This window comes from Corvus brachyrhynchos, unplaced genomic scaffold (genome assembly GCF_000691975.1).
Source record: "Corvus brachyrhynchos isolate BGI_N302 unplaced genomic scaffold, ASM69197v1 scaffold18, whole genome shotgun sequence".
NCBI classification, from domain to species: Eukaryota; Metazoa; Chordata; class Aves; order Passeriformes; family Corvidae; genus Corvus; species Corvus brachyrhynchos.
In genome coordinates, this window is record NW_008246064.1 from 2524034 (window position 1) to 2549991 (window position 25958).

The 25958-nt window shown below is 41.8% G+C and overlaps 1 protein-coding gene and 1 long non-coding RNA gene across 2 annotated transcripts; one reads left to right on the top strand and one right to left on the bottom strand.

Annotated features, from left to right (window-relative positions):
* AQP1 (aquaporin 1 (Colton blood group)) lies at positions 1-18562 on the bottom strand. The gene is made up of 4 exons (XM_008643112.2): positions 17821-18562; positions 3602-3766; positions 3398-3478; positions 1-1900 (listed from the first exon to the last, which is right to left on the bottom strand). Exons 1-4 carry the CDS (start codon positions 18208-18210, stop codon positions 1721-1723), a joined length of 816 nt encoding a protein of 271 aa, XP_008641334.1. The 5' UTR covers positions 18211-18562; the 3' UTR covers positions 1-1720.
* LOC108449741 lies at positions 18550-25718 on the top strand. The gene is made up of 2 exons (XR_001866017.1): positions 18550-18677; positions 21726-25718. It is a non-coding gene; the product is annotated as an uncharacterized LOC108449741 (long non-coding RNA).
* Positions 25719-25958: the final 240 nt, after the last annotated feature.

The following is a 25958-nucleotide window of genomic DNA, read 5'->3' on the forward strand; positions in this document are numbered from 1 at the left end:
TATGTTAGCACAACTGATTTTGTTTATTTTTAAACCACCCCAAAATCCAATCATGCTCTATGTACATAGGCAATACACGGGATAGCACACCAAATGTAGACAAGAAAGATAAAATATATTCTGTTTTATTTTGCTGGTGATTTTCCTTTTTATTCCTTTTTTTCATTGTACATCTGCTCAATTTGATGAAATGATCCAACCCATACAGATTCCTATGCCAATCCTACCTCAACTCCCAGCCCCACACTGTCTCTCAGAGAAGAGAATCCATCCCATTACCTCTGGGGGGTTTTTCTGAATGCTGGAATGTGCTGATTTTCTGTCAGTTCTTCTGGGCCTCATTTCTTATGGAAAACTGTTTAGTGCAGAACAAGTATATCAGCATGGATCTGCTTTGACTATATTCTATAGTTAGTAGGTAAGACCAGGTAATGCTTTGGGTTACTCAGGAAATCATAAGTAGCACACACACACACAAATGAAAACAGAAAATAATCTTCCACGTCATTTAGAGTGTTAAATTTCTTTCTCGTTTCCAGTGTCATTTATTTCTCTAAGTACTGCTCCAATTCTTTCCACGTGTCTTTATGCTCTTATTTTCTTACAAAACAGTATACTAGGCTTTCTGTATAAAACATATATATAAACATTTATATATATATATATATATATATAAAAACAAAGCAACCACCCCCAAAATGGACTTCCAGGTATGAATGTATTTGTCCCTCATTAGAAAATATACTGTGTGTACATCTATTTGTGGTCCCTGAATGCCACAGTGCTGGCAATTAGAATGGGGTCAGAGAGAAAGGGGACTTCTTTGCTCCTTGTTTGCCTTTAAATCACACAGATAAATTACAAAAGGTATACAAAAGCAGAGTAGCCACGGGAACAATCAGATCCTGTTTACACATTGGCACCACGTTGTTCTTGTTGTCATTGTTATTACTACTCTCCAATTTGACTTCTAGCTATTACTTCCCAGGAATTAATACATCTATATATCTTTTGTCACGTGTATTCTCCCCTCACAATCAGCTGGATGCAGGTTGAGGGAGAATGAAACACTAGAAATTCTGAAAGATCCTGTGACTCTGGAAATTCTTACCCTGCTTTTCTGGCCCTCTTTCTCAAAGATGATCAATCATTTAGGAAATGATGGTTAATTCTATGTAACAACTAATTTTTAATAGCCTTTTCTTCCAAAAGGAGCTTTTGGACACTGATTTGAGATTGGTTTTTTCCCCGTTTGTTGCTGGCATTAGATTCCAGCCTTGCATTTTTGTATAAATACTGTTTTCTCAGGTGTAAGGCCCCCCGTTATTGGTACAGATGGTTCTCTGTCCTCTATTCTTTCAGGAAACAGACTGCTCTTTTGAACTACTTATCATTACTGAGTGATGTGGTTGGAGAACCCCCCCCACTAAATACACCTCAAAATTGGGTGGTAGCAAGAGAGGGGTTAAACTTCAGCCCAATTTATTTAGGTCACGACTTCTTGACCTGAAGACTCTGTAATTGAAAAACCCCAGATATAAAAAATGTTATGAAGATATGGGGGCAAAAAAAAAAAAAAAAAGGAAAACTGTATTGAATTAAAAAAACAAGGTACTGATTGCTGGTTTGCAAAGAGTCTATAACACTGATAAAATCTTCGGAAACCAATGTGCTGCTTTTTTTTTTGCCTTTTTTTTTTTTTCACTCTCCATGCCCTTCTTTATTTTGGCTTCATTTCAACCCGGGAGTTCATATCATCCCCTTCCAGGTCATACTCTTCTACTTGGCCACTGGTCCACACCTTCATGCGGTCGGTGAGGTCACTGGTTCTGGGTGCCAGGATGAAGTCGTAAATCAGGGCAGCACTTGCTCCTCCAATGATTGGGCCAACCCAGAAGATCTGAAATACAGGTCCAAGTAATTGCATCAAGTATTTCTGGCATTTGAAGATCCTCTGAGGATTCACACCATGAAATTTACAGCCTATCCACCTGAATGTTTTCTTAACCACATGGCATAAAACCAGGAATTTCTCACCATGAATTGGTGATAGACCCAGAGGTGAATAACTGTGACTATGTTGCCAAGTTGTGATGTTTAAAATCAGTCTTTTACGGCTAAAACATCTCTGCTACTCCAGATAGAGTGGGCAGGGGAGCATAATTTCTAAAACAACAGGCCATTAGATGCTATTTTTCAGTTAACTTCCAGTAAAAGGTGAATTTGAAAGTAATAGTCATCTAATACTAGATGCTACTTAGCTGGTGATATTGCTGTAATTGAACTGGCCTAACCACTTAAGAAAATTGAAGTTTAGAAGCAGAAGTAATAAAAGGGTTTTAGTAGACAGATTGATTTTGTTAGAAATAACAGATGATATTGAAGGCTTTGCATGGCCAAAGTGCTACCGAGTCTGAAAACTCTTTCTTTTATTCAGCAATATCAGTAGTTTAACACAAATTATTACCTCTATCTTCTTCTGTCTCTACAAAGGATAATAATTTTCCTGTTAAATTCTGAAAACACCAGCTCCTCACTTAGTTATGTCCCCTTTGTGGCCTAATAATAATGTTCAAGTGGGAGATACTGCCAAAATTTCCCCAGTGTCCTCCGTTTTTGTTTTACTCTTTAAATTAAAATGGAATCCATATCCAAAATTTTCACAACCCCATTGTATTACCATTAAATTTCCACCTGTGCCTATGCAACTGGCTGCCAAAATTGAGAGTAGGAGAGCTGGAACAAGCCTCATTTTATACATATTCAAGAACACATGCTCAATTACAACTTTTATTTCAGCATTTATTGAGCTTTGGTGAAATAAGTAAATTTTTGTGAAGTTCCTCATTTTAACCACATTTAAATACAGGGAATAATCTAAAATTTATAGTGTTTCCAGAGCCCTTATCCTTGCAAACACATAAGCAGACACTCAGCTTTAAGACACTGAACATTTTATTAGCTCTTAAATATTGGATGATCCATTTCAGTTTATAAACCTGCTTAAGAATCTTTCTAAGTTGGGTTTTGCCAGATTAAGCAGTAGCACTTCACAAACTTAAATTAAATAATAAATTCACAATACAGGATTCTGTGTAATAAGGATTAAACTTTTAAAATGTTTGAAATAAAGAAATATAAAGGGGAATAACCAAAGAAAATCTGCTGTATTACTTTGAGCACAGAGACTGCATGAGCCTGAGGACTTTCTGTTTGCCTGAGGACTTTCTGTTTGCCTGAGGCTGGTCAGGACTGAAAGGAGAATATTCTCTGTTAAATGAAATGGAAACACCAACTCACTGACTTGACCCGAATGATAAGTGTTCAAACGTTTCTGATCTTGTAGGTTATGTGTATTCAGAGCCTCTTGTAAGCTAAACAAATTTACTCAACTTACCCAGTGATTTTCAAAGTTGTTGGCGATGAGCGCTGAGCCGAAAGATCTGGCTGGGTTAATTCCACAGCCGGTGTAGTCAATCTAGGAGGTGGAAAGAGGACCAGAGGTGAGGCACTGATGAAGCTTCCCCATCATCTCCCTGCTTTCACTGGCCCACCCTGAGTTGGGGCATGGCAGATACAAACTGTGAGGGCTAAAACTTACAGCAAGAAGATGTCCCAAGGCAACGGAGAGACCAATGGCCAAAGGTGCCGATCCCGAGACGTCGTTCCTTCTCCGGTCTGTGGTGGCCAGGACACACAGCACCAGCTGGAAGGTGGCAATGATTTCAATACCCAGCCCTTGGCCTGCATTGATTCCCTCTGAAAGCTGCATGGAGACAAGAAGGAAAATGTCACTTCATATTTCTACCTGACTTCGACCAGTGTAACAAAGTTCTGCAGTCTATTTCCTCAATAGAAAAACATAGACCTGCACATCTATTTCCCCCCTGGGGTTCCTTTTGCTTAACGGGGGAAAAAATAGGAAGAAAGAGAAAAAAATTGAATAAAAATTAGCTTTGAAAAACTCCCTGCTGTACTCAAGCCTAGGCATAAGCAGCTTTTTTTGGTGATCCAAAGTGAACACTCAGCCACTGGACACAATGAGAGTGTAATTGATCTACGTGTGAGAAACAAATGAGCCAGAGAGTTGCCTTCAGCAGAGTTTACTTTTCCAGAAGTGAACTGTGGTGCCTTAGGACAGTCACTCATTGTTTCCACATTAATATTAAGATAGTAATATTCCGCTTATACTGTGAATTAATTGCCTGAAAAAATGCCTCTAATGCCACATGAAATATCCTGACATGTCCACAGAGTTCATGTGGGACTGGTAGATGTGAAAGAAGACCAAAAGTACCTAAAACATCTCTAGGTACACAATATTTAGGCATTGTGTCTCTAATTTGCACAGATAATGGATGTAGTCAGTGGAGATGACATCCATTCACAGGATGAAATGTAGGTGATCATTTGAAAGCTGTTTTGGTTTTTTTTAAAAGATCTCATTTGACTACAAGGAGCTTAGACACCTAACTCACAGGTAAACTACTTTTTGGTGTCTTAAAACTAAATCTCATTCGACTTCTTTGAGGTACATAAAAAAAAAAGCCCCAGTTAAGGAATCCCAAGGGGCTGATGGGAGGAGTGCTTCAATTTCTTACTGAAGTAAAGTAGATTATCTAGAAAAACTCAAACTGTCAGACGTAAATATTCCAATGGTATTATTAGTCATGACATCAGCAGAGTTTCTTGTAAATGCTGTAGAACATATTGAAACCATGGTGATTCACATAAATGGACATTACAGAGCAGAAATGCTGTCATATTTCAGGAGTACTGCTAAAAACTTGTGCCTAGCAAGAAACCATGGAGCTAAACCATTTGATGTTATAAAAGTTTTGGGTTCTGCTTTTGATTGCTGTATTCAGCGATGTCTCCGTTAAGTCAAGGCAAGTCTGTTACTGAGCTGAATAACTTGACGTTAAGTAGAAATAACTCACTTCCATGGATGGGATGAAACATGAGCTTGGCCACAAGCCAAAGAACTGAGAATGTGACTCAGAGTAGGGAGCAAACTCTGCAAAACTTTTTTTCATTTGTGCTATCGGTAGGTTATCACATCTGTCAGAGCCCCTGCATTAAAAATTGCTGGGTCATACATGGCAAAAAACATAATTCCATGTTATTCTGACCTGTCCAGAACAATGAAACTATGGGAAATCCTGCTATTAATCTGATTTTGTGGTTTATGCCCTAATTTCCCCAAAGCTAATATTTTAATAACCTTAAAACATAACGATGGTTAACTGAACAATTTCACTTTCCACGTGTGCTATTCACATTTCTTGTTTCTTCTCTGTAACAAAGTAGCATGATATCTGATTCCAAAGCACTGAAAAAAAGTCATGAGTCTTTAGTTGACATAAATCTGATTTCTAAATCCTGCTTATCTGAAACACTAATAATGTATTTTTATATCCAGTTCTTTAATATGCAGGAGTGGTATCCTCTGAGTTGGAAGCAGTTTATCCACAAATAGAAGGGAATTCTGGTTGAAAGGATGGGTATTTTGGTTCCTTCAGCATCCATAGAGTAGAAACTGAAATCCATTAATGAGCCTTCATCATTATTAGGACTTACATGTGAGAAGTATGAGTCTGAAATAAATACATCCATATGAGATGCACTGAAAGTTGCATGATCCAGATCTTCGTGCTTGATATTTCTGAATTAATATTATATTGCTTTTGTAAGTTTCAAAAATAAACACATTTTTTTTCACTGTAGAGCCAGTGGGATTTGTCGCTCTCAACAAATTAGGCTTCCGATGCATTTCCTTTATATCAAAAACAAATTAAGAATCTGAAGTACACACTCTCTGGAAAACCCTCTTACATTTGGAAGGCCAACTGGCCAAACTTAAAAGCTAGGTGTCTTAGCAAATGAGTGACTGATGTGCACGCCCAAAAGCAGGTAAGAAGAAACCAAATTCTTTTCTATATAATCCAGCTCCAGAGAACACAGAGCTGAGGTCTGACGCATCAATGTTAGCATTTGACAGAGCCTTGACATTTTAAAAGATTAAACACTGGCCAACCATTACGCTTTCCCTTCACTTGAAGGGCTTCTACAAAAAGGCAAAAGACAATAAGAACAAAATTATTCTTTAAAAACCTGTGATAATCCTTATCTTCAAGGGGCGGAAGTCATATTCTTCCTTTCCCTCCAGGAAAAACACATCCTACAGCTGACGTGACTTGAGATCATTCTCCCTGCTAATCAACACTTATTGATGGGCTGTGTGGAATCAAAGAAAACCTGGAAATATCATAGGAAACCTTTTGCTTTCCTCTAGCTGGGTAATTTTACGCAGCCTGCCAGGAACATTAAGATTCCACGGTGAGAGCAAGGACTCTGGGCCGTGTTCCAAAATGGGACAAACCCAGGCAAACCTTGGACGTCCTGCCTTGCTGTGGCCTTTGGATCTGCAGTGTGTAAGTGCAGGATAACAGAGTATTTATTTGCCTCCTTATCAGAGCTAAATTATCACTGCAGCAGCAGCCTGGGTCATCCATGGTACACACAGAATAACACCCAGTGTTCACCATCCCAGCCACACTCCAGAAAAAGCCTTAGAAAGGGAGTAGGAAGGTACATTCCCTTGTGTCAAGTTAAAATGTACATGTATACATGCATATTTATACTCATGTAATCCTTATTCAGAGAGGATTAGCAAGTGTTACCCAGAGAACATTTTACACCTTTTGAATCTAATGGTTTAAGCTCTTGACAGAAGCAGGGAGACACAACCAACATGAGTTTGTTGTCCTTTCCTTATAGTATTTTCTGTATGCGATTCGGGTTTCTTAAGGAAAGCTTTTGTTGAATATTTTGTAGAATACCAGGCTCCAGAAGCTTCAGGGTTGTCTAAAGCTTAACCTGAATCTAGCAGGAAGCACTACCACTCATTAGAGACCTGACTGAAAATCAACAGCTGGTCTTAACATCTGGCATTCTGCTACTGAGAATATCCAGAACTCAAGGTGACCAATATCTCTGGTTCCTAAATAAACAGAATAATGCCTTGAAACAAGACACAGCCACCTCTACTGCAGTGTTGGGGTGAAGGGGGCCCTTTCCAGTAACCTATACCCACACTGCAATGCCTTTTTTCCCTGCACTGGTACCTCTTACCAGTTGTCACAGGGTATGTGGGCTGAAACTGCATTGCTCTTGATGTATCTGCTCAGAAATCTTTGACATCTTCTCATGTCAGTCCAATAATCCTCATTAAGGTAACAGAAAAAATGTCAGAGGGCAGAGAACATCAGAGTCACTCCCTGAGCTTTTCATGCTTCAGACTTGGGAGACTTGAGAGGATTCAGTGCTTTGAGGAGCCAAACATACTCTAAGGGACTAAATGAAACACACAAGCCCATATTCATCTCCAAGAGAGTCTGCACAGACTTCTTTTCCTTTTTTGTTCACAAGAATAATTTCACCAAACTTCATTTCTAAGTCAGTGTTTTGACAGAAGAAGCACCAGAAACAGACACAAGAAATGGGCTGAATCACTGGCAAGATGTGAGAGCTATCTGTGGACACATTTATCTGATCAGCTGAATCAATCTTGGCTGCATTAGCTTGAAGTGAGTAATTCCCCTTCGACTATCACAACTCCCAGACAAGAAGCAGAAGCCTACATGTAGACACCCCAAGGGAGGTCTAGCCTTCTGTGAGCTGAATTCCACCATTTTCAACCTTCACAATCCCATGATTAATATTTTCCCCCCAGTTCACTGTGAATCTGAACAAAGTCATGGAATAAAAATCAACTGGGATTCAGTAAATGTACAGAAATCACATCTTATCCAGAAAACTCCTGAGATGCAGCTGAATGGAACCTAAGGAAGCACTAAAGGCACAGTGACTCACGAGACATTTGAATGAGGAGTGTTAAACCTCAAAAAGCATTATCTAGACATGAACATGAGAGCAATTAGTAGAGAGGACCACCTGTTTTTGTCTTAGGAAATGGGCAGTGGCCATATCGCTTCCAGCTCTCCATAACATCAGACAGGACATGGGAACTAAGGAATTTGTTTCCCAGAAATGCCCTTAACTTCCATGTTTAGCTGACTGACTCCCACAGCAATAATTTGGGAAAATTAATGGTACGTTTTCTTTCCTTTTGATTTTTTTTTTAATTATACTTTTTTTTTGGGACAGGATATTTATGAGTTGTCCGCCTTCAGATGAGAAATGGGGACAGGAAATTAAACTGGCCCAAGGTAAACCCCACTGTGTACTTCTCTAGAAGCTTCATATTTTTCTCATTACGAGTGAAAGTATATCAAGTTCAAACCTGTTTCCCGTTACATGGATAAGACACTTTGTTGTGCAAGGTGGTTTCACCACGTGGTGCTGAGCTCCATCTCATCCAACAAACCCTTAGCTCTGGATTGGGGCTTCCAGGGCCCAGCTTCCTTTAATAGAACAGGGATTAGCTTCTCATTGTTCCAGAAAAAAGAGAGGCCTCTGGAATTGCAGAAGTCTGTTTTCTAGCAGGGGAATGTCAGCTTTCCCCATTCTTACGAAACACCAGTGCAAGCCCTGCTGGCTGGTGTGGTTTTGAGGAGAAAATTTAAGCCACAGCACTTTTAATGGCTGGGACTTCTCTTCCTTGCATATCCTGACCATTCTACCTAAATTATTACCTTTTCTCTGCCATGGCAGGCATTTTTCTTAAAATTAGCATTTTATTCAAGTAAATTCTTGCTGTTTTACAGCATTTTCTTCTTATAGCTTAAAATTTCCCTTCTTTGACTTTCCTTCTTTTACTGAAGAAGGAAAACTCTTCACAATAGTTTAGATGGTTCATTGTCTCTTCTTCATCCCCTCTCGTGAAATATTAATCATTCCTCTTCATGCCAACTAGCTATCATTTAAGTGTTTAGCTGGCAAAGTTCTTTAATGGGATATTCTACAAACGTAATCTCAGAAATTCATCTCCCTACTCCCCTCCAAACCACATCCCACTGCCTTGCCTGTCATTTTGTTTGACTTTTCTCACTCTTTCATCTCCAACTTGGTCATGAAAAGAACTTGATGACTTCCCTATTGATAACATATCTTTATTCTCCTTGAAGTCTATGCCACATCTCCATAGCTATAAACCTTCCCTTGACTGATAGTCAGAGTTGATTCAGAGACTTCGTCCCCAGCTGTTTAACTACAGTTAGTCACTTCTAGCCTTGCTATTTAACGGTATCACTCTGCAATGGATGTTTCTATACCCATTATTTGAGTGCTAGGGATTCAGGGAGTACAAAAGTCTCATTTCTTTAGTAAGGAGAGACAGGAAAAGATCTAAAAAGTTTCACTTAAAATTATACGACAGGAGCACTCAGAAGCTGCTTATGAATTAGCTTTGGATCGTATCCTACATCAACAATGGAAGCATTCAGCAGAACCTGGGGACAAAACATATTGTCCTCTGCTAGATTATCCTTCCTATAAATACAACCTTAAGAGCTCTAAAGGGGACTCATTCAATTCCCAAAGCAGAAATCATATTTTCCGTTCTTTGGACAGCAGACACCCTCCAGGAACAAGGCTAAGCTCTCTCCTCCCACCCTCTCTGCAGGCTGAGGAGAAATTATCCAGGGTTTTATGTCACAGTGCCATGGAGAGAAAGAGAGAATGATTATTGTGTTAAACTAGAACACATAAAATTTGTATGTCAGACGAAGACAGGCAGTAAAACTCAGTTCCTCTACAGGACTTGTATTTAGCACAGCTGGTCAGAGACAGACAATTCTTTTATTTACACTTTTACTTTTTGATGTGCCTCTGGGAAAGTTGCTTTGGGGAATTTTTTTTTTTTTTTGGTTAAATATTGCTGCTTAGAAACAAACAACTTCTATTCAGAGGATGAGGAATTGTGAGGTTCTGTATTTTTTTTCTTTGCCCAGCCAAACCCAAGCAAATAGTTAATTTTCTGTAACAGTTGAAGCACTCATTTATACCACAGAGCTGTTTATTATCTCCTGTATTACCAGCCCAGTAGGAGATAGTGTTTCAGTGGGGAATTTTGGGAATATCTGAAATTTGAGCCTAATAGGATCTTCCTTTCTATGTTGTTACTGGAATAACAACTGGATTTGCACAAACCTCACAGTACGGTTGTTGGCAATTTCACCCAGACAATATTCATTTTCTATTTCTAGAAAAAACTATGAAGTTTTCAGACTTTCAGAGTCTGAGTCAGTTCATACAGTCAGTCTTGTGCACAGCATTGAAGACTTGGCATTTCCATGGAGTTAAAAACCAGCTCTGAGCCTGTGCAATGCATTTCAGGAATTGGGGGAACAATTCCAGCTCCTTCATTTCTCCACCTTGTTCATCAAGCAAGAAGTCCTAACAAAGGAAGGAAAAGGGGCCAAACCTGACCTTACCCATTCCAAATAGAGTCACCAGTGCCTTCAGGAGGAGTTGTGTGTGTATATGTGGAAGGAAACGTGCCACAGTCCTGCTCTGAAAGCATTCATTGACTCCACTTGGCACAGAATTAGTGCCGAGATCCTGGAAAAGTTTAGTTTTAGGGACACCTCCCAGTGGTTCCTAGAGAGGGGATGCACGGGACTCGTCCAGGGAAGCACACAGACGATTTCTTTACTCCTTTCTAGTCTATGAGTTATGCCTTGCAGAGCTCTTAGGCCATGTTTTCGCCCTCCTGCTGTTTATAGTTTCCTGCAGGATGCCTGTCAGGCCCTGTATATTTGATTTAACAGGTTGTTGTTGTGCCTCAGCCTCAGATCTCCTCAGCTTCAATGAAGCTGCAGCAGTCAAACGCCAGCGCCGGCTCTGGATGCCAGGAAAATCAGCACTTTCCCATCAGGTTACACATTAAAAAATACCCAGGGCTGCAAAATGCTCCCAGCCAGGCCAGGAAAACCTCCAGGAGACAATTGTGGTACCAGGTAAAGACCTCACTGTTGTTGAATTCTCTTGATTAAGCTGGAGAATGGACAAATAAGCAAAAATGTACTACTGCCCTAAAGAAAACAGGCAATTTCCTTTGGAGACAAACAGGAAATTTTTCAAGGGCTGTCTTTTCTTCCTTTAGTACTTGTGATGTGCTTTGCTATCCTTGCTTTAAAAATGCTTCTCTTAAAAATATCTGTACAACCCAAATAGTGGTATTTTTTAGGATTCTCTTATTAAAGAAATGTATTCTTGACTCCCTAAAGGTTCACATTATCTGGTAAAACCTGTGAGCCCTGCTACAAAAAATTTACATGTTTTTTTTCTTACAATTTCACAGATTTAACCAGAATTGATCCACAATATTCATTCTCTTGTTGTGAAAATTACCATTTGTTCTCAGGCTGTGGTTCTTCCCATGCCAGATCTTGGTTTGGAACCAACACCTACTAATAGACATTTTTTAAAGCTTTCCAATTAATTTAAATTAAAAATTGAAATTTGGGCTTATCTCATCTGAAGACTCTTTCTGTCCATCTGTCTCTGATGTGTGAGTGTGTTTGGGGGTGTACACACACATACACACCAAAAAACTAAATATATTTGGTATAGGTCATCCAGTGCTATGGAAAGGAAACCAATTTTAACTATTTATTCACAACTCAGGAAGGGTGGTGGCAAAATGAATTTTACTTATAATTAGTACTTAATCCTGCTTAGTTTGACAGAAGAGAAAAAAATCATTCTCTGAAAATCCCAACATGATTCCACTTGCATTGCAGTATTACCTAATCTACCAAATTAATAGTGGTTTTAGATGTATGGCAACTCATTGTTTTAAACCCCCCTGTGCACCCCTTTCAGGAATTTCTACCATTTCTAAGTAGAAATAAATGAAGAGAACCTTTAGTTTGAGGCCTGCAGAGCATTTTCCAGATAGTCATCGTTGGATCCACTGGCACAAAACCCACTCTGATCTCCTCTGTTCTAGCACAAAAGGACTGGACTGCAGGAGGATGAGCACCAAGGGCCTCTCCTTGTGCCAGAAATGGCCTTGCTGCTGCATCCCTCCGTGCTCCCTGCTGAAATCCCGGGATACGGCTCTATTATCAGAGAGGCGCTAAGCAAATCTTTGTAGAAATGGAAATCAGCTAATAAGCTCTGAGATCTGAGATAAGGATTAAAGCCACAGCCCCAAATTCTCTGGGGGATGGGTGATAACCATCAGGTTTATGTCTCAGCCCAGATGTTTCTGCTGTCACTGTGTGAACTCATTAGAAACAGGCCAAGACCGTGGCCAGTTTTGAGCAGGTGCCTTTCCTGTGTCCCACCTGCCCTGCCTGGGGCCTCTCAATACAATGCTGGCAAGCTTTAAAAGCCCTCTCCTGCAAAAGCTGACAGTGAACAATGAGCTATTGTTGTGACAGTCTTTGTTAAGAAATAAAAATCCCAGATTAATGTCATGTACCGGAACCATTTTGCTCATTTTCAAAATGCAGCAGCTTCTGATCCCTTGTGAAAGTTCGAGTGCTCAAGCCCACAGATGTCCCAGCAGAGGCAAGATTGGCTGGAGAAGCCTAAACTGGATCAAAAATAGGCAGGGTAAAGGGCAGAGACAGGAAGAATGAAGCTCCTCACTGTCCTAGACTTGAGAAAGGCACAGTATATAATCTGCATTGAAAGAAAGAAAAGGCATCCAAGGATTTTTCAATAAGCCCTAAAGGTCAGGAACTCAGCTGCATGTCTTGTCCATCCAGCAGCACCTCTGGAACTGCAATTTTCCACAGTGACTCAGAGGAAAAGCAGCATCACTTACTCAATTGTCCCCTCACACTGTCAAGCTCTCAGTTTATTTTGGATGTTCTTCCAACTCAAGCCGGCTTTGTTTAATTGGAACGGGCTCATAGGGCACGGGCACGAGGAGACAAGGAAATCACAAGGCAAACACTGACTCATCCAGGGTAACCAGGCAAGTCCTGCTCCCCATGGTGAGAAGACCACTGGTGTGGACCAAATGTGGGGAGGGTGGTGACTCCCATCGGGAATCCCCTCTGAGATAAGTTTCTAAAGGATGGGAAACATCCAAAGGGGAATATCAGGATAAAAACTTCAGTGCTGACCCACGAACACCATTAAAAGGTGTGACAGGTCTCAACTACATGAAAGGGAATTCCCAGTGCTGGTGCAACATTATGTTTGCACTGGAAGTGCATACTGGAAATTTGTTGGGAGAAAATTCACCAGCACTGATGGTCTAGAGATAAGATCATCTGCAGAAGATAAGGATCCATATATCTTATCATATTCTATACTCCACTCTCCTTGAGGCAAGAGATTGTTCATCTTCCCCAAGTAGCAGAATAAGGCTGGAGCTGGGGACATGTAGGCAGTGAAGGAAAAAAATTAAAATCTTCAGCACTGAGGTTCCAAGTTGCTCTGTTGCTGCTGGATCACAGTCCAGCTGAGTGGGAGTAGCTATGGAAAGAGGACTCATTCCCATCCCTGGAAGTGTCCAAGGCCAGGTTGGAGGAGGCTTGAAGCAACCTGGTCTTGTGGAAGGTGTCCCTGCCTATGGCGGGGGGTGGAACTGGGTGATCTTTAAGGTGTTTTCCAACCCAAACCATCCCATGATTATGGTTCTGTGGTGTGATTTTGGAGAGGTTGGAAGTTGCCTCAAAGTAGCAGATACTGCCCTGGTATGAAGAATCAAAGAGAGTGAAGGCCTCCTTTTTCCCTGTCCTTGAGAAATCTGGAGCTGGACACTGGGTGTTTATCCCCAAAGGACATTGTCCCCCTGTGTGCACCAATTCTGCCACGGCTGATCCCGATTAGGGAAGCCCCACAGCGCAGCAGTGGCAGAGACACAGCCGTCACAGCCGAAACCCGAAGGGTGTTCCAGCAACAAGTAACTTTCCATACTCCAGGAATAGTATCCATGTGAATATTCACCTGTCTTAAAATGACCTCCGAATCCACTGACCACAGATCTCTTCTGGCTTTTCCAGAAAGCTCTTTAGTTGCACAAACAACATTTATCAGTCCACTGGGTGTTTTCTAAACCCAAGCCCTCCTATTTGTTATTCTTGATTGTTTTTCTTTTCCCTTTATCTACCCGAGCAACGTTACCTTCAGGTCTGTTTTTCTTGCCTACAATTTTTGATCCACTTACAACATTTAAAATAATATCTTTCATCATGAACTCAAAGGCAGAGTTTTCAAATAGTTTCCAAATTATAGCCCCGAGACTTAGGGGACATATTTCCTGACACTCTCATCAGTATGCCAAAATACAGATACTATGAAATCATGAAAATTGTGAAGCAGTGTCTGGATTTGTCACAAAATTCTAATTATTTACACATATCTATATCTATCTTTAGCTCAGGTTATTTTATATAGATAGATAGATAGAGAGAGAGATAGAGAGATAGATAGATAAAGATATAGATATAAAATAACCTGAGCTAAAGAAATTTTCCCAGCATGTTTTTAAAAGTTTGCTAAAAGTTCTCCAGATAAACATTGTTTAACAGCAAATAATGTGTTACCTTACAGCACAGAAGCCTCCTCCCACCCCTCTTTCCTGCTCCAGCTCTTTGTTGGTCATTAACTGCCTGTGCTGAGTAGTTTGTTCCATTATCCAAGCTCCAGATCTGTCTTCACCAGACAATAGCCAGCTCTGCTGGCAGATGAGTGCATTTTGAATCTGGTATTCTCTATTCTTACGGCTTTACCTAATGGAAATTTGTAACATGTAGTAATCCAACTTCCAAAAAAAGATACAAGATGATGTAAGGAAAAATATTTAAATTTTTAGAAGAGCAAACACACTGCATACTCTTCTTCCAGCTTCTCCAATTCTCAAAGTTTTTATTTTGGAACCCACACCACTACTAAAATACATTGGAAGTTAAGTGTCTTTAAAGGATTCAGTAATCTAAATACATCTCTGTGTGTTGTCCAAAATGTCTTACTCAGGACCAGCCAAAGTAACTAAAAATATATCTGTTGACTTAAGCAACGTTTGGATCAAAATCCTAATGTGTGACTGGTTTGCTTGTCTTAGTGTAAACCAGACCTTAATGCTGAACATGTTAAAGGAGCATCCTGCATTTTCAGTCTCCCTTCTTTCTCCTCAGCCTTTTACTGTCCATGGCTGGGTGCTGTGCCTCATGTGCTTGTGTTTCTTTTTTTCCCTTTGGGCAACGAGAAAGACACGGATTTATCCCACTGAATTTTGGATACTTAGCAGAGGCTCCCAAGCCTGGAGCCTCAGCAAGGCAAAGAGGAGCTGGGTGTCTCTGGGGGCAACTCAACAGATCTAGAGGTTGAAGTGCCTCTCTTCATCTCTCACTCTCTGCAGGTTAGAGAGGAGCCAATGGAAATGGGTTCTCAGCTTGGTCCCCCAGTGTAGAACCTGCAGCCAGGCAGGATAAATCCAAGTTCAGGCATGCAACCCCACCCAGTATCCACTGGGAACACTGGATGGCCACTCACTCCATTACACTGCCTCCACCACATTTTCCTGTAAAAGACACCTCTCTAAGAGCACAGCAGGGTCAGAACAGAGGACAAAGCCCCACACATCCAGACCTTCTTCCCACCCTTGTCAAACAAGCAGCACTCTCTTTCTTTCTATTCCTTTTCTTAGCAGGGAATCCATACCTCGTTATCCACAAGAAGGGCCAGAAGACAGCACAGCTGGCAGGGATGCCAGCTCCGAGCCTCCCCTCCTTGTCCTCAGGTTAAAAACCATAACATAAAAGCAACCCTGTGGTTTCTCCTTGTCAGCTCTTTGCTGAAAGAGGCACCTTGGTGCTGAGCTGTGGTTTCAGGATGTGCCCCATCGAGATCGACTCTGCACAAGCACAACCCCTCTGCTGCTGCTCCCCCCTGCCTTGGGCTCAGACCCAGCTCCCCCTCGACTCTCCCCTCCCCAGGCACTCCAGGCTTGTCACTGGGAAATGAATGGATTTGCTTGCCTTTCCTTTCCTCTCTAGCTCTTTCTTGCAAGGGAGAAGAACAGCTGCTGCCCTCCCTGTCCCCAGGGGGGTCTCCCCACTGCGCCTCGGGCCAGAACATTTATAGCTGGATGTGAAAGAGAAAAGAAACAAAATTCTGAATATTTTCCAATGACAGACAGTGAGACCAGAGCTTTTAGAAACTATATTCCCTGTTATTCCACTGCACAGAAATTGCAGATCGATTTGTAAAATTTATATGATGGAGACTTAACCCTGCCTGCTTTTGCCTTTGTAGCTTGGGGAGCTACTGACCGAGGGGCAAAAGGACCTTCACCCCCCTTCGTACATGACCAATTTCAGGGCTTTTGGTTAGGGGAAGGAACCAGTCATCAGGATTTTATGGAATCAAAAGGGAAAAAGCAACCTTAAGTGCTACCAAAACCAGACCTCCCGTGTTTAATGGCAGTTGGACCTCTCGAGGAAACCACTTGGGCGGACACCCTGTCCCATGCGGTTGAGCTGTTCCCTCTGTCAGTGGTTTCAGAGGAAAAGATCATGTATCACACTTGCAGCCAGAGCCTTCTGGAGTCAATAAAATTATTTGCTCCTCTTCCCCAAAATGTTTTGAGTCAAGCCATCAAAATTTCCAAAGTGCTGGCAGGATGGAATAGCTTCAGGCACCAGGAGAGAGGGAGGTGAGCAGCCAACTCACAGAGTGCCACGAGGGTGGATGATACTGAGCTGCCCAGGAATCACCTTAATATCAGATTTTATTCTGTTTTGAAAATCTGACTCATGTTCTGAAAATACTGTAATGTCAAGTAACAGTATACAAAACCATATTGCTAATTTGCCTAAATTATTTCAGAAGAGATGTTGCATTTGCAGCTTTATGTCCCAAATACCTTTGTGACTTCAAATGGGCAGGAGATTTCAAATTAGATCAATTCACAAACTGCAGTCAGGAATATTCTGCAAGAAAGGGGCCACAGAAAATACGTGAAATACTTGTTCTTAAGAGATCAGGTTGAATAAGTGACCAGAAGGAATTTCCATTTACAGCACTGTGTGTCCTTTAGTGGCTGTAGCACTGCCGCAGACAGTGGGATGGTTTCAAGTTTAAAAGTGTATTTATCCTTTTTTTTCTCCTATTATGCTGCAACAACAACAGCAAAATGACATTTTGAGGAGGAGGAGTTGTGGCCAGGCAGTTTTTAGGCAGCATGATGTGAACATGATGTGGCTGGGAGAGAGCTGGAACCTGCACCCCAGTTACCTGTAGCTGCCTCACATCTTCCTCCAGTTTCCACCTGAGAATTCAGGATTTGTCCAGTTTTTGCCCAGAAATGCACAGAAAGGGCCACTGGGATTCTGTCAGGCAGGATCTGAGCACTCTGCCTAATGCAACAGGTGCTGCTTACACCTTTGGGGATGGGATTTCTCTTGCTACACATCTCTCTCTGCTCCCATGGGTTTTCATCGCAGCCATCACCAGGATACACAAACCATTAATTAAGTAGTGAAAATGAACCACACTCACAGAAGCCAAAACAACACTGGTATATGCACGTTAATCAGCATGGCACCTTAGAGACCCTCCGAACCATGAAAGGTCATGAAACTGCCAGTGTTAAACTGGCGTCAAATCCACCTTTCAGCAGCTTGGATATACAAAACTGAACATAAGCAAAACTCATCACGACCAGAACGTCCTAAAGCTCCAAAACAGGGGTGGGGAGGAAGGACCATCCCTGTGACATCCTGGTTATCAGTCAGGACTGGATTCTCTGCTACAATAAACAGCCAGCTGCCCAAGGTCACCAACAGCACACCCACATCTTTAGTAGATTACAGGTGCTACATTTCTACTAAAAAAAAAAAAAAAAAAAAGAAAAAAAAGGGAGGAAAGGAATTAAAAGTTTCTACTTACAGCATTAAGCCCCAGGGAGTTTCCTGGGAGAGAGGAGGTGACTCCAGAGAGAATGGCTGTGGCCACCACTGCCCCCAGGCACTGGGCGAGGATGTACATGAGTGCCTTGAAGATGCTGATCTGGCAGCTGAGCAGCAGCCCCAGGGTGACAGCCGGGTTCAGGTGTGCCCCGCTGATGTGGCCCACGCTCTGCGCCATGGTAGCGATGGATAACCCAAAAGCCAGCGACACCTTCACGTTGTCCTGAGACCTCGTTGATGTTTTGTTGGCCACCACGGGGAAGTTGAAGCCCAGAGCTGAGCCAATGCTGATAAAAATAAAAAGGCTCATGGCCAGGAACTCAGCCACCACTGCCCTCCAGAACATTTTCTTTTTGAATTCACTAGCCATCTTCCCTCTTTCTCTCTCTCTCCCCTCCTCACTTTCCCTTCTTCCTCTCTCCCTTCCTTTGCCTGATATTTTTCCTTTGAGGTCTGAAGAGAAATCTGGAGGAAAAATACAGTCCTTGGATTATTTATAGGGCTTTGGGTGGTCTGTAGGAGGGAAGGGGTGTTGCACAAAAGGAGGAAAGAACATCTACATAGATGCTGACTGCTAGATTGATGTAAGACACTGTTTGCCTGCCAAAGTTTTTTCTTCCTTTTTTTTTTTTCCCCTCCCTTAACAGCGTTCGATCTCTGCCGCCGTTTTTAAGAGGCTTTTTAAAACGCTTGGAAAAATCTTTAGAAGAGCCTCAGGAATTTCAGCCTCATTTCTTGAACTCCTGTGTCATCCTTCAGCACATGGATCGGAATGAAAGCTTTGATGGGATTTCTGTCTGGAGCTGAAACAGAAAGCAAAGTTATCCGTGCAGGCTGGTAAGTTATTCACGCGCAGCTTCAGCGGCAGCAGATAACAGCTGAAAGTAGTAAATAAGACTGACAACTAAATCCACACTCTAGAGGCTTCAGTAGCTCCGTTTCTGTATTTGAAAAAAAGAGTGGAAATGTCCCTTCTGCCGGCTCCGTGGACTCGGAGCTGTTTGGATGCCAAGCCTGGCGGCTGCACAGACACACTTGGATTTACACAGCTCACACGAGCTGGTGTTCACTGGTGAGGGATCAGTTTTAATCTCTCTGTAAATCTGCCATAACACTGTGGTAAGATGGAAGCTTTAAATACATGTAATTTGGATGCTGAGGATGATTTTTTTTTTTTTTTTTTTTAATTTATAGAATTTCTTCGCTTTTTTTCTTCCAAACACAAAGGTGTCTCGGGGTTTCCCAGCCTTCCCCTTCTGACTGGCAGGAAAAAAGCCAATTTGGGGGCTTCCTAGCCCATGTCCTGCAGTGAAAGCCCATCTCTCACCACCCTGTTGAAGGTCAGCTCAGCTGTCCTGGCTGTCACCAGGGAAACTCTGCTGCTGCTGAGCCACAGGACTGGCCAGACACAGAGACAGAGGGGAGAGCAAGGGAGAAGGGAAATTACATGCTTGGGTTTGCAGACAAAATGAACCTCCAGGCAGTGCCAGAGCCTCTCGGAGCAAAAGGTCTCGGTGCCTGGTTTTACCTCCGCGGGGCTCAGACACTCAGATTAACCCCTGTGCTCTCAGATCCCTGCCTGCTCCAGCAGCTGGGGCTGTCTCCAGCTGTAAATCCCGGTGCTTGCTCTGACTTCAAACCAAGAAAAATCTGTTCCAGAGGCAGGAACTAATTCCCCAGGCACAACTCTTGAAGCATAAGTATTTAAAATCAGCCTACTTCTCTGCCTCCTCTTTGTTCTCTTCTTTCTTTAATGCACTGGTAACATCTTCTGAATTCTACTTAAATAAATTCAAGGCTTTTTCATTTGGACAATATGTCAGTAAGAGGGGAAAAATCAAATACACACCTGGATAGTATTAGACAGTCAATAAAGGTTTTTTTTAAATATATTTGGTTTTCAAAAGATGATGCAGTGACAAAGCTGAAAACTATTTAAATAAAAACCCAGATGTCTGCAGCTTGTCATACCCAAGTTCTTATTCTTTCTAGGCATCAGATATCCTTCATTTTTCACATAGCCAATTTTATTTCCTTTTTGTTTTATAATACACTTACACAACAGGAGTGTACCGGTGAAAAAGGAAAAAGTAAAGAAACAGAAACGAATTAATTACTGGGTTTACTCTTCTAATTACAGCGGGATTTCAATGAGGGACCACGTGACAAACAAATCAAAAATCAAATTTAGCCAAACAGTGGAACATAGCGGAATTTTAATATAAAATACAGTTGATTCTAGTTGTGTCCTGTCCAGCAGAACTTTTTATTTACTGCAAACACTATCTGAGACTTGAAGATCTTCAGTGACCAGCTGGTGCTTCCAAGAGGATGCCCAAGACCCAGGCAGGGCATGTATCACACACCTCAGGGAACTGGAGAAAGCTCTGGGAATAGTTTGAAAGAGTTTCCATGGGTCCCAAATTGGCCTCTGCAGGATGGAGCTGCCCAGAGAGTCACCCATATCCACAGGAAACTCCCTCTTTACTCACCTCTTCCTACAATTAGGAACTGGATCACCAAGCCACCTCTGTATCAGTACTGATAAGGTGAGAAAGATCCCCTCCAAGGAAAACTTTCAGAAAGTGGGAAAATAGACTGGGGAAGTATTGCAGAATGCTTCCCTGGTTTCTGCAGTCTCCTCTAGGTATCCCTGACTGGCCTGTGCCAGAGACAGGACACCAGGAAAGCCAGACCTTTATGTGAACAACACAAACATGAAATGTACCTCAAGAGTAGCAGGTTGGGCACCACCTTGGTGTTGAGCCCGTTGGTCACCTCACACTTGCATTTTCATCCTGGGACTCTTCTTTTGTCTTTTCATTAATGTTACCCAACCTGTCATTTTATATTTTGGAACTTGATGCCACAGTAACTCAACAAAACGATCACTCAGACAGAAAAGAAAAAAAGAAATCTGAAATAAATTAAAGGCAATTAAGGGGAATACACACGAATAAAAGAGCAGAGACAGACTTGTCCTGTGCATAGAAAGACCACCAAGTGGGGAAACAGAAGGGAATAGCAGCAAAAGAACAAATATTCTGCACAAGTAGAGGGAATTGTGGACAAATTAAATTGTGCAATAACAGAAGTGTAATAAGGAAAAAGGGGAGAGAAAATGTGAGTAGAGAAAGCACACATCAGTTGGACTTCTTCAGAAATGTCCACCACAACGCAGATCTAATGGGTGCCCAACTCACTATGTCACTTTTCCAAAAACCCAGCTCCATCCCATGTTCTCAGGCTGATAGCAAAGATCCCAGTGTTTGGCCAAGCAAACAAATTACACTCAGACCCCAAAACCACCAGAAGCCAAAATAAAGGCCAAAGCCCTGTTTCCTGCATATCAGATAAGCTGGGGTTTGTGCAGTTTTCTGAGCATGGCTGTAGCTTATGCACCACAATTGAAGGTGGGTTTGGATTTTTCTAGAAATGGAGAAGATTGCCAACCTTATGCTGGTGTTTAGGACAGGCAATTAAGAACAGATCTGTTGGGAACAAGAAGGAAAAAGGAGCTTTTTATCTGAGGGGTGTTTCTTCACAGATGATTTAGACCAGTGTACTCCCAACCACTCTGATTTGGTTACACTAGAGACAGCTGAGTGAAAAATCAAGCTCCCAGGAACGGGTATTTCATTGCCAAGATCTCAGGACTGACTCATTTTTTGTGTGAAACAAATCAGGTTTTGCAGGGCTGTGGCACAAAACTCCCTTAACATTTCATTCAGAAAACAAATGTACTTGTTGTTGAAGTGGTAAGCTTTGTTCTGTGATCCCACACGTCAGATTGCTCAGGATTTCTGCTTTTTGAACAGAAACAAATGTCAGTGACTTCAAACTTGGTCTTGGCTAACACAAAATCTCTGGGAATTTCCCTCTTAGGTGAAGGAACAGTCAAAGTCTAAGGGCAGAAGGAACGAACGTCAGTCCAGGAGTCAAAAAATTGGAAGAACCAGGGGAAGTTCAGCAAACTACAATTACTCCTCTCTCGAGAAGAATTAGTTATGCTGTGACCCTGCCAGAGGAGTCTTTTAGCAGGCAAGCAGCAATTCTAGGAAAACTCTTCTACCTCCAGTTTCAGAAACAGAAATTCCCACTTCTGCCCATGGACTTTCACCCCTCTGAGCCATCACCAACTGTCACCACCATGGAGAACAGCAAAGCCATGGAGCAGGAAGAGCCAGGGTATCTGTGCATCCTTCCCAAAACACCTCAGAAATGGGAAGGAGTTGAGCACTGGTGGCTGGAATGAAAACATACAGAAAGTTGTAGCTCACAGGTGGAGTTTCCCATAAGAATAATTCCACAAAGATTAACACCAATACTCAGGAGCTGCCTCCTGGGCTCAAATCACTTTCTGGATAGAAGGAGAACCTCCCCATGTTGCTGATGTAAAAAGTACGGGGTGGAAATTGAGTCAAGGTAAGGATGCTTGGAAATTTCTCTGCAGGAGCTGCCTGATCACAGCGAACCCCTGTCAGTGGGAGCAAAGTGTCTGAGAACTTGGGCAGGCTTTAGATTGAATCTCTGACTTAATGCTCCTAAATCCAGGAAAGATGGACTATTTCACACACTTCCCCCTCTCCAAGGGATTTGCTACCAGCCAGTCTAAGCATCCACGTGCTCCATATGCCAGCTGATGAAAATTCCCTCCTCAGCTGCTCAGCTGGCTTTGGTCCCTGTATGGAAAACTCAGAGCCTGCCATACCCCCATGGAGCTGGACACTGAAATCCCTGTGTGAAGCTGGACCTGAGTTCTCACAAACTCCTCTAAGGCGACCAACAGTTATTTATCAACCATGAGTCACCTGCTGTTTTGGGAGGCAAGATGGGATGTCACCCTCTAACGAGCAAAATTCAAAGGCATGAAGTTCTCATGATTAATTTTCATTTAGGTACTTCATGATTCAGTGATATCAGAACAGGTTCTGAAGACTGACCAAGTTTTTCCTTTTGTTGTAAACAAAAAGTATCTGTGCATTCCTCCATGTTCACCTAGATAACACAGTCCTCTTTTGATGGACTTTTTTTTTTTAGTTTTTCACTAAGTGTGCATATGCTGAGTCTCCTTGCTACAGCATTTCCCTGTTTCTTGTCTTCATTCTCCTTTTTTCTTTTTCCCTCCAGACCATAATAAAACAATAGAAGATAAAAGCTTATCAGTGAATGTATAACTGGACAAAATCTGGGGTTGTACAATTAAATTAAAGAAACTCAGTATTAGCAGAGGCTGATATTGACATCACTGAGCAATAGATTGATAGAAAAGATCATTTAAGATTTGTTTTCTCTTGAAGGAGATTCTGAAGACATCGGAATAGAAAATCACTCATGAATGTCCTTGGGGAGTTTGCTTCCAATTTCAAGTTTTTCTGTCTTCTGAGAGCAGAAGACCCGACTGAACTTCCTGAAAACACCTATAATGCAGTGAGAAATGTGTCAGCACAGCAGAGTTTTTCATCACAAGTACAACAAAGCCACATGGGTGGCATTTGTCCCCCCGAATTGTAGGTGTCTATGTTGAAAATGGCTCCAGCTGCTCTGATGTCCTGTGTCTGCCCCGCAGTGAATGCTCTTTGTGACCATTTTCAGAGCGTGATCACAGCTCTCAATTTGAGACATTTGCACTGTACTGCCTCCATTTAACCAAATTTTTAGGCTGTCTGGGCTGCCCAGCTCCAGATTCAGCACTTACCTTTCTCTGGAAATGCTGATTCTCTGGCCGTGAGAGCTGCACAGCTGCCAGACAGTGACAGGACTGCTATTATCCTTTTTTTGACACTTGTGGGAAATGAAATAATGAAGATGACTATCTTCCAATACAGACACAAAAGGGAATTTCCCAGACAACTGCTAAACCAGCCTGCATCAGGAAGCAGATTTTTTTTCACTTTCGATTCCCTTGTGCCACCAAGTTTGATGGCAGCATCTCTCCAGAGGATGCAGCAGTGTGGACCATGAAGTCTCCACCACTGCCTGTTCTCCTGACACACAGCATGGAGTGCCAGGGAAAAGGAACCACAAAGTTGGCTCTCATCAGGAACATCTTTTGTCTGAAGGCAAAATTCAGACAAATTCTCCCAAATCAGGCATTTCTTCTCCCCAAGCTTATGCTGGAGAAAGAAGCCACAGACTCTGCTGATAGCAGCCAACTTCCAGCAGCATTAATATATTAGTAAAAGCCCCTCTCATAGCAGTGATGGATATTAACCAAACAAACATCAGTGCGCTCTGAGGAAAAGCCATTTTTGTGAGAAATTTATAAAATGAACCCTTACCATGAAATAGGAGAAAATCTTTCCTCTTTCTCCAAACAAACCTTCTCAAATACTTTTTATTTAAACCCAATTCTCTTGTGAAATACTTTGTTTCTCAATCTCAGAAAATGCCACCACATTGAGGGTTAAACTCCAAATATTATTCATTTTCCTGAGTGTACATATTTAGCAACAATTGTCCTTTTGAATTTCCTGTGCCCAGTGCATCACTGGGAGGTTGACCAATTTTTTTTCTTTTTTTTTTTTCCTTTTTTTCACCCTGCACATTGTGTTACAAAAAATAGTAATTCTGCCAGCAATACAGAGCACGACACACCAGTGACTGTGCTAATGAAAGCCTTGGTAGTTCGTTACAAACACAGGAGGTGAATAAACCATTGTTATTGCTGTAGGAATAGTTTCAGTATGGATCAGGGTTCGCCTGGTTTTTTAAAGCACAGTCCAAGCTGCTGCTGCCCTTAGCTGCAAAGCACCACCAGAGCAATGCTGATGATTTGGTTGTTTCCAGGGAGGTTTTTTATGTGATTTCCATGGGTTTTGTCACCAGATTTGATCACTGTGTGTGCTCTGTGCTCTGTTTCCCCCCGGCTCAGCTGTTCAGGCTCACAGCTTGTCTTTGGCACAGTCCGAGGTGCTGATTCAACATCAGAGACTTCTTCAGAATAATGAATTTCTTTTAACTGCCAAGTGTTATAGGGCACTGGATGTTGAACTGATAGGGAAAATAAAAAGGAGACCTCGAGGTGAAACTTGTGACCTATTTCTCAAGCAGAAAAAAGCCTTGAGGTGAACTTTGTCAGGTTTATCACACAGCCACAGCCTCAGAAGTGTCAGCCGGAATTGTCAAATCTGTGAGATCACACTGCAGCAGCAAAGGAATCCAGCATTTGATACAGGCTGCAGAAAGGAGGCAATAAAACAAAGACAGCATAGGCAGAGAAGTTGTATCACTTACAGAAAGCTGTGCCAGAACTTCATAGTAAATGGATCATCCTTGGGAGTTCCTGAGTCTTCCCTGCATTTCCAATTACACTTAATCCTCCTGACAGCAGTTTTTCTGGGCTGTCTTCCTCGAGGATGGGGATTCCTGTTCTCCTTTAGAAGTTCAATTCCAGTGCTTACATCCAAATTTTCCAAATCTCCCTTGTAATTAAAGCCAAACAACATGGATCTCAGAAAAGATTTATTCCCTTCCTCTCAAAAATTTGGGATCTTTTTAACGGTTACGCATCTTATTTTTTATAGACTGATCAATGTATTTCCTTGCAAAATTTCCTCTTTTGTTCCTCTTAACTTCTGTTAATGTAGTTCTTTATCTGATGTTTTATGATTATAACATCGTAAATTTTCTCTATACTGTACTTCAGGCCAGTTTTACAATCCTCAAGGTTCATCTTAATTCTAACCTTGCACCTCCAGAGTACTGCTGCCCCTTCTAACTCAATAATGCTTGTGACTTTTACTCCTGCTCACTGCTCCATCATTCCAGACATAAACCTGTGGATACAAAAATGCTGCTAGGAAGAATTTTCTTGTTATTTTCTAAGTCTGTGAGAGACTTTTCTCTCTCACTGAAGAGGTAGCAGAATTATGTAAACAGCCAAACCACCTGCAACCTTGAGAAGCCTTGTTTATAGTATAGTAGAAAAATATTTTGACAGTGGATGTTTTAGGATTTTAGCCAATCACCCCAAGGGGTGGCTGATCCTTTGTCCAATTAGACTATGAAGAAAAAAGTCTATAAAGGAGTTTGTAAAATAGTTAAATAAATCAATCTTGCTGCAAAATTCCTGCCTGCTGGATCTTCTCTCCTCCTCCCTACGGCTGCGGGACACAG